The sequence below is a fragment of the Cebus imitator genome, unplaced genomic scaffold (assembly GCF_001604975.1).
Source record: "Cebus imitator isolate Cc_AM_T3 unplaced genomic scaffold, Cebus_imitator-1.0 Scaffold20, whole genome shotgun sequence".
Classification (NCBI taxonomy): domain Eukaryota; kingdom Metazoa; phylum Chordata; class Mammalia; order Primates; family Cebidae; genus Cebus; species Cebus imitator.
The window spans coordinates 4,567,472-4,580,422 of NW_016107335.1; the positions used below are offsets into that span (position 1 = coordinate 4,567,472).

The 12,951-nt window shown below is 44.2% G+C and overlaps 1 protein-coding gene across 5 annotated transcripts in view; it reads right to left on the minus strand.

Annotated features, from left to right (window-relative positions):
* The window catches only part of DPP6 (dipeptidyl peptidase like 6), a 1,123,726-nt gene that overhangs the window by 399,677 nt on the left and 711,098 nt on the right, over positions 1-12,951 (minus strand). For all 5 annotated transcript variants that reach the window (XM_017519776.2, XM_017519786.2, XM_017519769.2 and 2 more), the window contains one exon: positions 9,662-9,760. In XM_017519776.2, coding sequence (XP_017375265.1) covers positions 9,662-9,760 — 99 coding nt within the window. The remainder of the gene's footprint in view (positions 1-9,661; positions 9,761-12,951) is intronic.

Consider the following 12,951-nt stretch of genomic DNA (forward strand, 5'->3'; position numbering starts at 1 on the left):
GGAGGGAGGAGGGAGGAGGGAGGAGCCAGATGGGCTGTGAGGCCAAGCTCTGCCTGGAGCTAGCAGACAATCTCATCAGGTCCAGTGAGCAGCTTTCGTCAATCAGCGGCAGGCCTGCCTACATCCTAGAGATACTGGGGGGAGACGGGAGAAGAGGGGACCCCTTGAAGGATGCAGGCAGCTTCAGTTTGCTCAGGGCATGGGGCTTATCAAACCATTTCCAAGGTTTAGCCCAGGCTGCCTTCAGAAAAGGCAGATCTGTAAGAGCAAATATGTTTGCTGAGCTAGGTGGCTCTCCAGGTGCAGTGGCATCAGCTACCTGAGCAGAGTGACTAATTCTATTAAGACAGAGGAGACACTTTCTGTTGGTCACTAATGCAATGAGGAGAGGGTGGAAAGCTGTCTACATGTAAGCATCTTTTACTCTTCTTCTGGAATTAACCTTTCCACTACTATAGTCTGAAACTATGTCAATACAAGGGTGCTTGCCATATAAATTAGCATGGTTAGGGATGTTAAAAGTAAGTTAAAAGGCCTGAAGAATCCTCAAGGAGACAAAGCCAGCTCGCCGTGTAAGTGACCTTGACCTTATGTGATTTGCAAACATAAATAAAACTTAACCTGGGCTGGGCGCGGTGGCTCATGCCTGTAGTCCCAGCACTTTGGGAAGCCAAGGCAGGATTGCAAGGTCAGGAGTTCGAGACCAGCCTGGCCAACATGGTGAAACCCCATCTCTACTAAAAATACAAAAATCAGCCAGGTGTGATGGTACGCGCCTGTAATCCCAGCTACTCAGGAGGCTGAGGCAGGAGAATCACTTGAACTCGGGAGGCGGAGGCTGCAGATCATGCCACTACACCCTAGCCTGGGCAACAAGAGCAAAGCTCCATCCCAAAAACAAACAAATATAAAGCAACAACAAAAAAACTTGACCTGAGCTTTTACTCATAAATGCCTGTATGAAAGAAAAGTGACACTTAAAGACTAACCAGTCAGAAGCTCCCAACTAACTTACGTAACTAAGAACTTTACAACAGGAGTGGCCAAATAAGGCAACTGCATAACTGTAACCAACCAAATCGTTGCTTTGCTTTTCCTCTGTGTTTGTTCTGTAAAAGCCTTCCCCCTTGGTTCCTTGGTGGAATCCCAGAGCCACTTCTGGTTTGGTGCTGTCCAATTCATGAATCACTGTTTGCTCAAATAAACTCTTTAAAAAATTGTATTGTGCCTTATAACGAAAAGAACTACAAAACCTGTCCCTGGGGCTATGAGCCAGGAGGAGGTGTGTGGCTGCTGTGGGGTGATTTCTCATTTACCTCTGCCAACACAAAATCAACAGTACACTAACCTGTCTAGAGCATTTTCTCCTGCCGCGCCTCTGATGGGGCATGGCAGAGGTTCTCCTGCCTCCCTGACCATGCCTCTCCAGACGCCTCTGGGTCCCTCTTTCCCTCTTCCCTCTGAGAGGCTCTGAGCATCACCTCCACGACCCATACTTTCCACGGTTCTCCAGGTCGCTCCAATCTCTCACCTGGCTTCATCCCCAGTTCTCAATACCTCAAGAACATTTCCACTGAGTTATTGCTCATAGACTTCTACTTTGAACCTTCATCCAGTTACAGAAACTGACTCCCTGTCAAGGAATCAGAATCACTACTCTAGCTGCCCAGGCTTGAGACCTTCAAGTCAGCATGACAGTGCGGTCTTCCCCAGGGCTCCGCGTGTGTGCACTACCACTCCTGCTGATTCATCACTCACCATGGCTCCTTACACCTGCCACTTCCTTTCCCGCCACAGCCTAGACTTTCAGCACCAGGAGATGGCTCAGATTCAGGCACATTAACAGCATGCAATACTATTAAGGTGTTAAAATGATAATGACAATGTATATGTATAGGTTACACTACATTTTATAACATGTTTATAACATGTTCATGGCCATGAGAATATATGTACAGGTTATAAACATGTTCCTACTTAAAACATTTAGTATTGTTCCATATATGCTATTATGTGAAAATATAGCTATGAAAATTTAATAGTGGCCGTTTTCAGTTGGAGGGGTTACAGGTAATTTATATTATCTTTTAAAATGGTGTTAATCTCTGATTTCTAATTGACTATAATACATACATACAATAAATGTGTAGTATATATTACAATAAAAGAAGTTGATATAATGTATCACTCTAAGCTTGCACCATGTCATTGTTTTTCTAAAACCTTCAGTGCTAACGTTAAACACAACTTCTCAGCTTCTCTAAATTCTCCCCCATTCCGCCTTTGCCTCCCCTCATCGCCTCAGAGCGTGCAGATCCTGGCCCCAGCTTCCACTTTGATCTTCTCTGTCACTCTTCTCTCTCAATATGCCAGGCAGGCTCCTCTACCACGGCCTCTGTGTCTGCTGTTCTACCATGCCTGGAATGCTTTTCCCCAAAGAGCTCAACTGCGTGGTTCTCACCTTCAGGTCGCTGCCCCCAAATCACATGATCAGAAAAGATTTCCAACCATTCTATGTGAAATCACATGCCCGAAAGTTTCCTTATCTTTAAAATTAGACTGTTTAAGTATCGAATGAGAAAATGCCCAAGAGGCCTTCGTGGATGGCCACAAACGGGGGACTTCGCTGGTGCTGGGGATACAGCAGTCAACAGACAGATGCGAGTCCCACCCTTGTGGAGTTTACATTCATAAGTAATTATACCTAATGTATGTAACAAAAGGGTCAGTGCAAGAGACAGGAGAATCCAAAACAAGAAGAGTCAATGTGCCACAGAGCAAGAATTAGGGGGCAATTTAGAGGAACAAGACGACATGCAGGGTGCTGACTGGATGTGATGACGAGTGGACAGGAGAGGAGGGGAGTGTGCCAGGCAGAAGGAGCATCCTTCGGAAGAGCCACTCGGGGAAAAGACAGTGGACTTTTGACGCAATTCAAAGTTCATGCAGGCAAAGTTTAAGAGAAAACTGCAGAGACGGTCAGTGATGAGTCAGGAAATGTAAACAGATCATGGAAAGTCCAAGACATGGAGGGTGCGGAGGCCAGGGCTGTGCTCAGTGGGCACAGGGGGTAGCAGGGGGTATGAAGAGGCTGGGGGAGGGTGATACAGTAGTGCTGGGCATGAGTGAGGACTTGGGGTGAATGTAAGACACTCCAGTGGATGTGGAAACTGGCCAGTGACATGCACACAGACGCACGCTCTCTCTCTCTCTCTCTCTTGCTCTCTCCCCAAGTATATAGCTCAGAAGAGTATTTGAGCTAGAAAATTGAAACTCATCATCATTACATAGATAATACCTAACCTCATGGGGTGAATTATTTCCCCTTCGGGAGTGCAAAGTGAGGATAAGTGGGAAACTTGAGGAATTCAGACTTTTAAAGTCAGAAACATTAAAATTCCATCCCAGCCACTCAAGCAGCCCCTTCTCCTTGCACCCGAGCTACTCCCCGAGGGGCGGGAGCAGAGCCTTGTCCTGTCTTGCTGCTGCTGGGCTTGTGTCCAGCCCTCCAAGCCTTGGAGTGGACTGATGCCCAGTCTGCCGTGGTATTCATGCACCCAGACATCACGTGGAGGCTGGGCTGGGCACGTGTGTTCTGAAGGCAGAGCTGGCAGGATTTCTGATGGATCAGATATAGGATATTAGAGAAAAAGTAGAATAAAAGGTGACTTGAAGGTTCTTAGCTTGTTCTGCTGGAAGAACAAATTTTTCCATCAACTGACATCAGAAAGGTTGTGGATAGGATAGATTTTTTTCTTTTGTGTTTTTGGTTTTGGGGGGAAATCAAGGACTGGAATTTGAAGATATTAAGGTTAAAATTGCAATGTCTCTGACATCTGAGAGATTTGAGAGGTTAGTCTGATGACATATGTTTAGGAATCACCAGGAAATGGAGGATATTTACACATAAGACTGGAGGGAGACACTGAGGGGGACACGTGTGCAGACACGAAAGAGAGAGGAGCAAGTACTGAGGCTTGCAGCAACATTAAAAGTCGGGGAGAAGAGGGAGAACTGGCCACGGCTCCTGCAAAGGAGACGCCCATGAGGTGACCAGAAAGAAAATAAGTGTACCCAGGGCAGAGGATGAATGCATTGTGTCCAATGCTGCTGACAGGTAAAATAAGACAGGGTCTGAGAAACGTCCATAGCATTTAGCAATGTGGAGGTCATCTCTGACCTTGACAAGAGGAGTTGTGGGGAGTACTGGGGATGGTGGCCTAACAGGAGCAGGTTTAGGGAGAATGAGGAAAGAGTAACTGGAGGTGTTATACATACAAGGCTGCTTCGAGCTGCAAAGGGGAACAGGGAAGCCAGGCCGAGCCTTGCAGGGCATGAGGACTGGAGATGAGGTGTCTGTGTAAGGTGAGACAAAGGAGCACATTTGGTCTATGCTGGGAATCAGCCAATATACAAGAGAAATTTAGGGGAAAAGGAGGGAGCTGCTGTAATGATTCCTCAGGTAAGTGAATCGAGTGCTACTGTGGGTCCTTTAGATTGAGTGCAGATGGCAGACAGGTCACCTGTTGGGGCGGGGCAGGGACCGAGTGGGGGTGGTGCACACAAAGCATGTGTCAGTGCCGACGCCACTTGATGCCAATCAGCGTGACAGAGAGTATTCCTAAGCTCTCTTCTGGCAGTTTCAGCTGAAAGGGGGGATGGCAGGGCAGGGTGGAGGCAGGCTTGGCAGGGTGGAGCAGAGAAGGCGAGATTTGCAAGTGTTACCATCTAGGAATGGGAAAGGGTGAATGGACCAGGAGGGCCCAGGATGATTCGTCCATGTAAACAAAGAGTGACCAAAATACCTCATTACAGCCCACAGCGTGCAGCTGCAGAACAGCAAAAGGGGCTCCAAAAGGTTGGGTAGTGCAGTGCAGTTGTTATAACAGGTATGTGAATTTACTCACTGGAGCAATACTCGGAGACGCAATGCTGTGACCCCTTTCCTCTTTGACAGGGAGCCCAGCGTGGGCCTTTTTATGACGTTGCACCTCATTTGGCTTGCCCTAGTGGCTGTAACAAACATGCAGGGAAGTCTGCAAGGGCCTCAGGATATTAGAGAATGTGAAGGCTGTTGTACTGGTCATTTTCAGACAAGGTAGATTTTAAAAATTAAGCATATAGTATAAAAATGCGGGAAGCGAAATTCAATTCCAGCCCACTTACTCCTGATAAATAAAAGTGTACTAGTTCCAGACTATTAACTCCAATATTAAATCCAAGGTACATTTGTTAACTTCAGTGGCTAATGTGTACTAAAAAAAACCAAACCAGAAAACAAAAAAGAAGTCTCTTCCTCTGTAGAGAATTAATCTCTTTTTTTTTTTTAATCACTTGGGTATTTTGTTACTTCGACATGGGCACTACAGGAATAAGAAAGCTAGAATAGACTTCAAAGGAGAGCCATAATTCTGAACTATTCACAAGCTATTATTTTGTTTAAAATACACAATGCAACTACTAGGGTTGCAAAAGAAATTGGCAGGAGACAGGACACCTGAATTTTATTCAGTACAGCATAGTTTATAAAACTATGTTCAAATCAGAATTTTGCTACTTACTAACTTTGTGATATTGATCCAGTTATTTCAGTGCCCTGAGACTCAGTTTCTTCATCTGTAAAATGGGAATAATTGTAGTTGTGAGAATTAAATGTCTTAATGTATATACAAAGTATTTAGCCTAGAGCTTAAGACATAGTAAACACCCAGAAGATAATGATGGTGACAAAGATGATGATATGATCTTGATGATGATGTTATGATGATGATGTGCTGTGAAGAAGAGGAGAAGGAGGAGGAGGGAGCCTGTGACCGTGGCAGTGGTGATGGATGGTGGTGGTGGATAATAATTCCTATGTCCATCACTAAGAAACAGTTCCGTGGATGAATCGCTCACCCTTTTTGGGCCCAGCAATTTGCCTGCTACACTGTGGACACTCAAAAAACTCTTACTGAATGAATGAATGTTCTAATAATTTCTAAGGCTCATCCCAGCTCTACAACATGAGATAATCCTATATGGACTTACAGTCATCTTTTCCCAGATCTTAACACTTAGACTTGTGGTATTAAAAAATGGGTGAACTGCAGCATTTGTCAAAAACCAATTATAAAGACTCAGTTCATCATTGCAAAGTTACTTCATTCACTTTAAGCCATTACCTCTTTAGGGAGCAGAAGGAAAGAGAATGATTAGAAAGAGGCTTAAGTTAAAAAACAAGGTAAGGGGAAGCTGAGAGTCATGTGTGAGTGGAATTATCAGGTTCCAAAACACTCCAAATAGGACCTGGTCTTTGGGGACCTGGCCACCTGGTTACTTCACGGCAAAACTTCTCCTTCAGTGTGTACATTTACAGAGGGCGAATCATCCCAAGAAAACTCCTCAACTCCAAAGGCAGGTCCATTTAGAACCACAGGTGGTCTTTATGAACAGACCTAACCTGCCGAGACAGGCAGGCTGAGCGTTTTCTGCTGGGCACACACCGCTTCTAAATTGCATGTACTAACTCCAAACTTTGTGGATATAAAAAAAGTCCAGCTGGTCTCCTGCGGCCAGAAAGCCAGCGCATCTCTGTGCAGGCAACATTCATTTGCTCATAAAATCAAACTCCTTCTACCATGAGCTGGCACAGCTTCCTCCAGAAACATCTGTGCTCTGGTGTCTCCACATCTTTGCATATACCTTTTCATTTTTTTTTTTTCCTTTGGCACATGGAATGCTGCATTTGGCCAAGTCTGATACCTTGGGCTTTCTAATAAAAGTACATACCTTATAGGTATGTATACACCTTATTTCAGCATCTCATGGAGTCTTCTCAGGCCCTTCTCCAACCTGCTCTGAACCCTAGAGCTCAGGTCTGGTGCCCCTTGTTTCTGGCCTCTTGATTCCTCCCTGGATTCTGCCTCTCCATGAGAAGAAGGAGAAACAGAAGAAGCACAAAGAGGAGCCTCTGGTGCTGGTGCTGGTGCTGGTGGGAGATGGTGGTGGTGGGTGCTGTGATTCCCATGCATACCGCTAGGAAACGGCTCCGTGGATGAACCTGCTTCCTAAAGACATAATAAAGTGAATGAAGTAACTGCAATGATGAACTGAGCCTTTGTAATTGGTTTTTGACAAATACTGAAGAGTTCTTTTTTTCCTTTTTTTTTTTTTTTTTTTTTTTTTTTTTTTTTTTTTTTTTTTGCCGGAGTCTTGCTCTGTCAGCAAGCCATAGTGCAGTAGCAAGATCACAGTTCACTGCAGCCTGGACCTCCCAGGCTCAAGCCGCCCTCTCACCTTAGCCTCCCAAGTAGCTGAGACCACAGGAGCACACCACCAGGCCTGGCTAAGCTTTTATAGAGATGAAGTTTCAACATGTTTCCTAGGCTGGCCTCAAACTCCTGGACTGAAGCGATCTGCCTGCCTCAGCTTCCCAAAGTGCTGGAATACAGGTGTGGGCCACTGTGCCTGACCTCACTCAGTTTTTTTTTTTTTTTTTTTTAATACTGCAAGCCTAAGTGTTTTGTTTTGTTTAACTGCTGTGCATTGCCTCTCAGCTTGCTTTTAGTTCCTCTGTTGTACTGGATCAAGCGTAGAAAGTTAGCACCAAGACAAAAGTATGCCAGATTGCAGGGTCATTTATTATGCTGGTGACCACAGAGGACTCACGTCTCTCCAACCTGTGGCTTCGAAAGGAGGGTGCCAAGACTTTTTATACCCGAAAAACCACCTTGGGAGTGGGGGTGAGGAGCGGGGATGGGGATGAAAAGGTTTCAGACATTCCAAGGGCCAGGGGATTCTGTGATTCACATCCTGGGCGGAGACGAGGGTGGGGGTCTCCGGACATTCCAAGGGCCAGGGGACTTTTGTCATTCTGTTTGTTACTTCAGTGGTTTACAGAAGTCAAGATAAGCATTTGTTTACACACAGATCTTAGTTATCCTGGGCTGCTTATTTTAGTTATTACTGGTATGCAACGGCTAGCAATTCTGGCACCATATCACACCTCTAACCAAGATTCAACAAGACTAACGTTCCAGACTTAGCATTCTTCCAGGCGTCTGTTCTCAGCCTTCTCCAACAAGCTCCTCACCATCGCTTTGAGACAGAGTGTGAGCGTTGTCTCTGGAACCTCCTTCAGTAGGAATGAGAACGTCACATCCTCCTCTCTGCATCTCACGTGTTAGGATTCCCACTGGCTGTTCATAGATCTGTCTCTAACACAACTTTGGACCCCTCAAGGAGGGTAGTCATGTTTTCCTCCCATGGTCTACCTGCAGCATGCCACGAGTGCTCGCATTTGCTGACGTAACGGGTAAACATGAACATACAGCAGACACCAAGTCAGCCGAAAACAAAAGGCAAAGGCAATTCCCCCACCAAACAAAAAGACCTCTGTGCTGTTTTTTTTTTTTTTTTAAATTTCTGTATGCCTGTGGTATTCATGATACACTGCTCTCGTTTCTCTCAATTTTTCTAAAATACATTCCCTCTGAGATCCGTCTACTTTTTTTGTGTTTAAATAAGCTAATCTAAGGATCAGAAATGAATACTGAGGACACAGTAGAGGACAAAAGAGAAGCAATTACCCTAAGCAGGAGACTCACAGCCAAGGGTCATTGTTAATTGATTTCTGAGAGTTTGTGAAGCATGAAAAGCATTTCAGAAGCAGTGTGACAGCAAAAAATACAATGACACTCTATGACTCAGCAAAACAGGACAGCAGGAAGAGCACTAAATTGGAAGTCAGGTGGCGGGCTGCTAGCCAAAGCTTGTACTCATCAGCTCTGTGACCTCAGAAAAGTCACTAGACCTCTCTGGACCTCATTTATCATAAAAGCAAGGATCTAAACTAGATTTTCATAAAGCCTCTGACCTGCGGATAAACCTTCAAGTGCATTCCACTGAAGCAAAGACTACATGTAAGCCACAGCAATGGAGATTACAGAGGAGGTCCTGACAAGCTGGCTGTGGAGGGACAGGTGCGCAGTCAGTCACATCTTTCCTTCCATGGATGCACTTGACTTATTTCAGACCCAATTAGAAGAACAGATTATGTTATGAACCAACAAAGTCCTTATGAACATATGCCTTCTGCCCCCAGCTGTATTTTGTTGTTATTTAAAAAAAAAAAAATCCCCCATACAAGTAGATTTAATCAAATTAAAGTTCAACAGGGAAAATAAATGAATCTGCCTCTGTGTATGGCGCTTCGTGGTTCATTTGGCAACTGTTTTACAAGAACCCCATGAGTTACGTTCAGTGCTCTGCCTGACGGAAAGAGAGCAAGAGAACAAAATGGAACAGAGATCGTGGAGAAGGAAGGAAAGCTCACCGTGCCCTGCACTGTTCTGTTGCTAAGCAACACCCCACAGCTCCCCAGAGGAAGGATGTCTCTGGGAGGGGGCACCCAGAGGACACATCTTCAGCAGACCCTTTTCTCATTAAGTGAAGGCTATGCGGATGCTCTGGAGGCAACACCATTACGGGAGCCTGATTTTACCAGATGCGCATTTTCATAGAATGATAATCTGAAGGTGATCACAGAAAAAGCTCTGGAGATCCCCTGCTGTGGACAAAGGGGAAAATCTGAGAGGCAAACTACTAGAGCCAACCTATTGAAAGCAGGGGTAGGGCACGGGGAAGCGATGCCTTTTGTGCACGAAGAACCTGGACTCACCGCTTATCCACTTAGCCTCGGGGTCATGAATTTTTAAATCTTCACTGAAGAGATCTTCCACAGTGACTTTCTTCTTTTGAGACAGACTATTATCTTCCGCTAGAAAAAAAAAAAAAGCAAAGAGTTAAGCTTCTTTAATAATTAGTAAAATGAGATGACCATAAACATTCTGATTGCCACTCAGAAATAGTACAGATGGGAACACATATGATGTCCATAAGTGAACGAGGAGCAAAGGTCAGTCTCACTTTCCGTTTTTAATGAAACTGTCAAAATCTATGCTAAGGAGATCCTGACTCAGGAGAATGGCATCGTGCCTCCTCACCCACACCTGCAGCAGGAAAATGATAATATTTCTTAGTATGGAGGTAAATAATTCTTTCAACATTGATTTATGAATGATACGGAGGGAATCGTCAAGAGAGGAAAGTATGGATATCCAGAACGGATCTCAATCATATTATGTAATTGATCATTCATGAAGCATTCATTAAATGCCACTAATTATAGGCAGCATTTTGGCTGCTGGGAATTCAAAGGCACAGAAAATATTCCTTAGGTCTTCATACTCCATAAGCTTCACTTGTCCCTGGTTGTCTCTGGGTTGTGGGTTAGTTCTTGTTCAGACAGGATCACACCCAAATTATCTGTACACAAACTACCTGATTCAGCCTTACCTCATCCTGGTTACAAGGCTTAGGAGTAAGCCCTTTGGATAAGCCTGTGAATCCACTCAGCCAGTGTTCATCCCAAGAGGAGCTGTTTAGTTAATGGCACCAGTGGATGAGACGTTAGAAATCTGACAGCTCTTTTTCCTATATTTCCAGTGGTCAAAGCTCTAGAGTTTTTGCTCCTCCTCAGAAGAGGCTCTCACCATTAGAGGCACAAAAAACCACTTATCAACTTTGAAAAGACGAAGGGCTGTCAGCATGTCTGACCTGCAAGCCTAGGGACAGTCCGTTCCACCACCCTCACTTCCGTGGTACTAATAAGAAACTCCTCTGTATATGAACCTGACCATATATGATGGACATCATCTACCTAGGATGCTTGTTTACTTCCCTGCCCTCTTAAATGGAAGTTGCTAAAGAACATTGCATATTTTTTTCGAAGACTTCCAGGTCTCATTTCAAGAGTTTCCTGTTGTGCTGCTATGTGGGGTGATCTCGGTGCTAATTGAGGTGCATAGGTCTGTGTGCATTCCACATGCAGTGGCTCCAGATCTGTGTGTTTTTGCATGTCAATGTCTGCTGGGTGTGTCTGTTTCTCGTTTCAATTTCTGGGTGTTACACTTCTTGAACTGATATTGTTCCTGACCTCAACAATAGCATTTGCCCTTTTAATTTTCCATTTTAAACTCTGTGGTGGGTTAGAAAGACAGAAATAAATTTTGTTAGGATTACATAAACAAACAGGAGTAAATAACCTCTAAATGAAATCTTCAAAGATCCTTCCAGGACCCTTGTACATTCCATAGGTTTTATTACATCACTTTTGGTTTCTTCCTTTTGGGTCTGGATGTTGACAAATTACTGAAGTTGTTAGAAAAGTCATGTATTCCTTTGTGCATTGATTGATCTCTTGAATATCAAATAGGGTTACTGTGTATAGCAGTGTTTTGAAACTTACGGAATGACTCGAGGTGGCCTTTTTGTGAGATGTGACTGTATACGGAGCTATCCTGGGTGCTGAACATAGCACATTAAACCAAACCAAGTTCTTTCTTCACTCTAGGAGCATTTTCGGTGTGGCTGAAGCAGCCCCAGGAAAGGTACACAGCTTTAACATGATGCATTTCCATAAAGTTACACTCTGATCTTGCAATTAAGAAGTCTAAAATTTTCTAGGACATTCTTAAGGACATGGTCAGAAAATACATAATCATGTTAAAATTTACATTTTTATCAAATTAAACTTCACTATTCAAGAATGATTCTAGCCATACAACGACACATAAGGTATCCATGTGTCTCATAAGGAAAATAATATAAGACTGCCATTTAAACAAACTTTGGAAATAAAAGATGAGAAGGTAATTTATTCACTTTCTGAAAATGTTTCTTTTCATACAGGTACTTTATTTTTTAAATTATGATTTTATTTGGTTTTTTAAAGATATTTTTAAAACATTTAAGACTTCTATATAGAGAAAGTATTTGGTGGAGGCATGATGCAACACGCTATTATTAAAACTGCTGCACTCAAGCCAGGACATGACTCCATCATAATTAGTTCAGTCTCCTTCAGAAACTCACCGCTGGCCTCTCTGGACCTAGACGGCTCATTTGCACATTCAACTGATATCTAATTTGTTGGTTTACAGTTTGAATCATTCCCCAAATCATCTGAGATAGGGACAGGCACAAGTGACTGCCGCTTTCCACAAACCACGCTAAACCCTGACGAAGAGAAAGCCCTTATAAGAGATCACAGAGCAGAGGAGCCAACGCAGAACGAATGAATGACCAGAATGCAGCAGAGGCGACGCTGAGAGGAATAGGGCTTGTCCTGCTAATACGGAAGCAGACCAGGAAATAAGAAAGTGGGAGGGATTCCAGGAGGACTTCCTGAAGGAAAGCACCTGCTAGCCAAGATAAAGGAGAGAGAAAAACATTCAAGCTAGGGAGGAATGTAAGGGCAAGAAGATGTTGGTGGACGCAGTATTTTCAGGAGACTGTGTGCCTTGGCATTGGTGCGGCCAACAATGTGAGCAGGAAACAGCTAGAGGGGAAGGGAGATTCCCTCATTGTTTTTGATATTCTGAAACTCCATTAGAAAAATGTCCACTATGGATTTTCTTTAAAAATTTTGCGGCCGGGCGCGGTGGCTCACGCCTATAATCCCAGCACTTTGGGAGGCCGAGGCGGGTGGATCACGAGGCCAAGAGACCGAGACCATCCTGGTCAACATGGTGAAACCCTGTCTCTACTAAAAATACAAAAATTAGCTGGGCATGGTGGCGCAGCCTGTAGTCCCAGCTACTCAGGAGGATGAGGCAGGAGAAGTGCTTGCCCAGGACGGGAAGGTTGCGGTGAGCTGAGATCGCGCCATTGCACTCCAGCCTGGGTAACAAGAGTGAAACTCTGTCTCAATAAATAAATAAATAAAAATTTTGCTTAATAGTCAGTAATATTTTCAACTTAAAGACTGGCTTTCAGCTGGGCACAGTGGCTCATGACTATAATCCCAGCATTTTGGGAGACCGAGGCAGGCATAGCCTGAGCTCAGGAATTCGCAAGCAGCCTGGGCAACATGGTAAAACTCCGTCTCTACTAAAAAAAAAAAAAAAA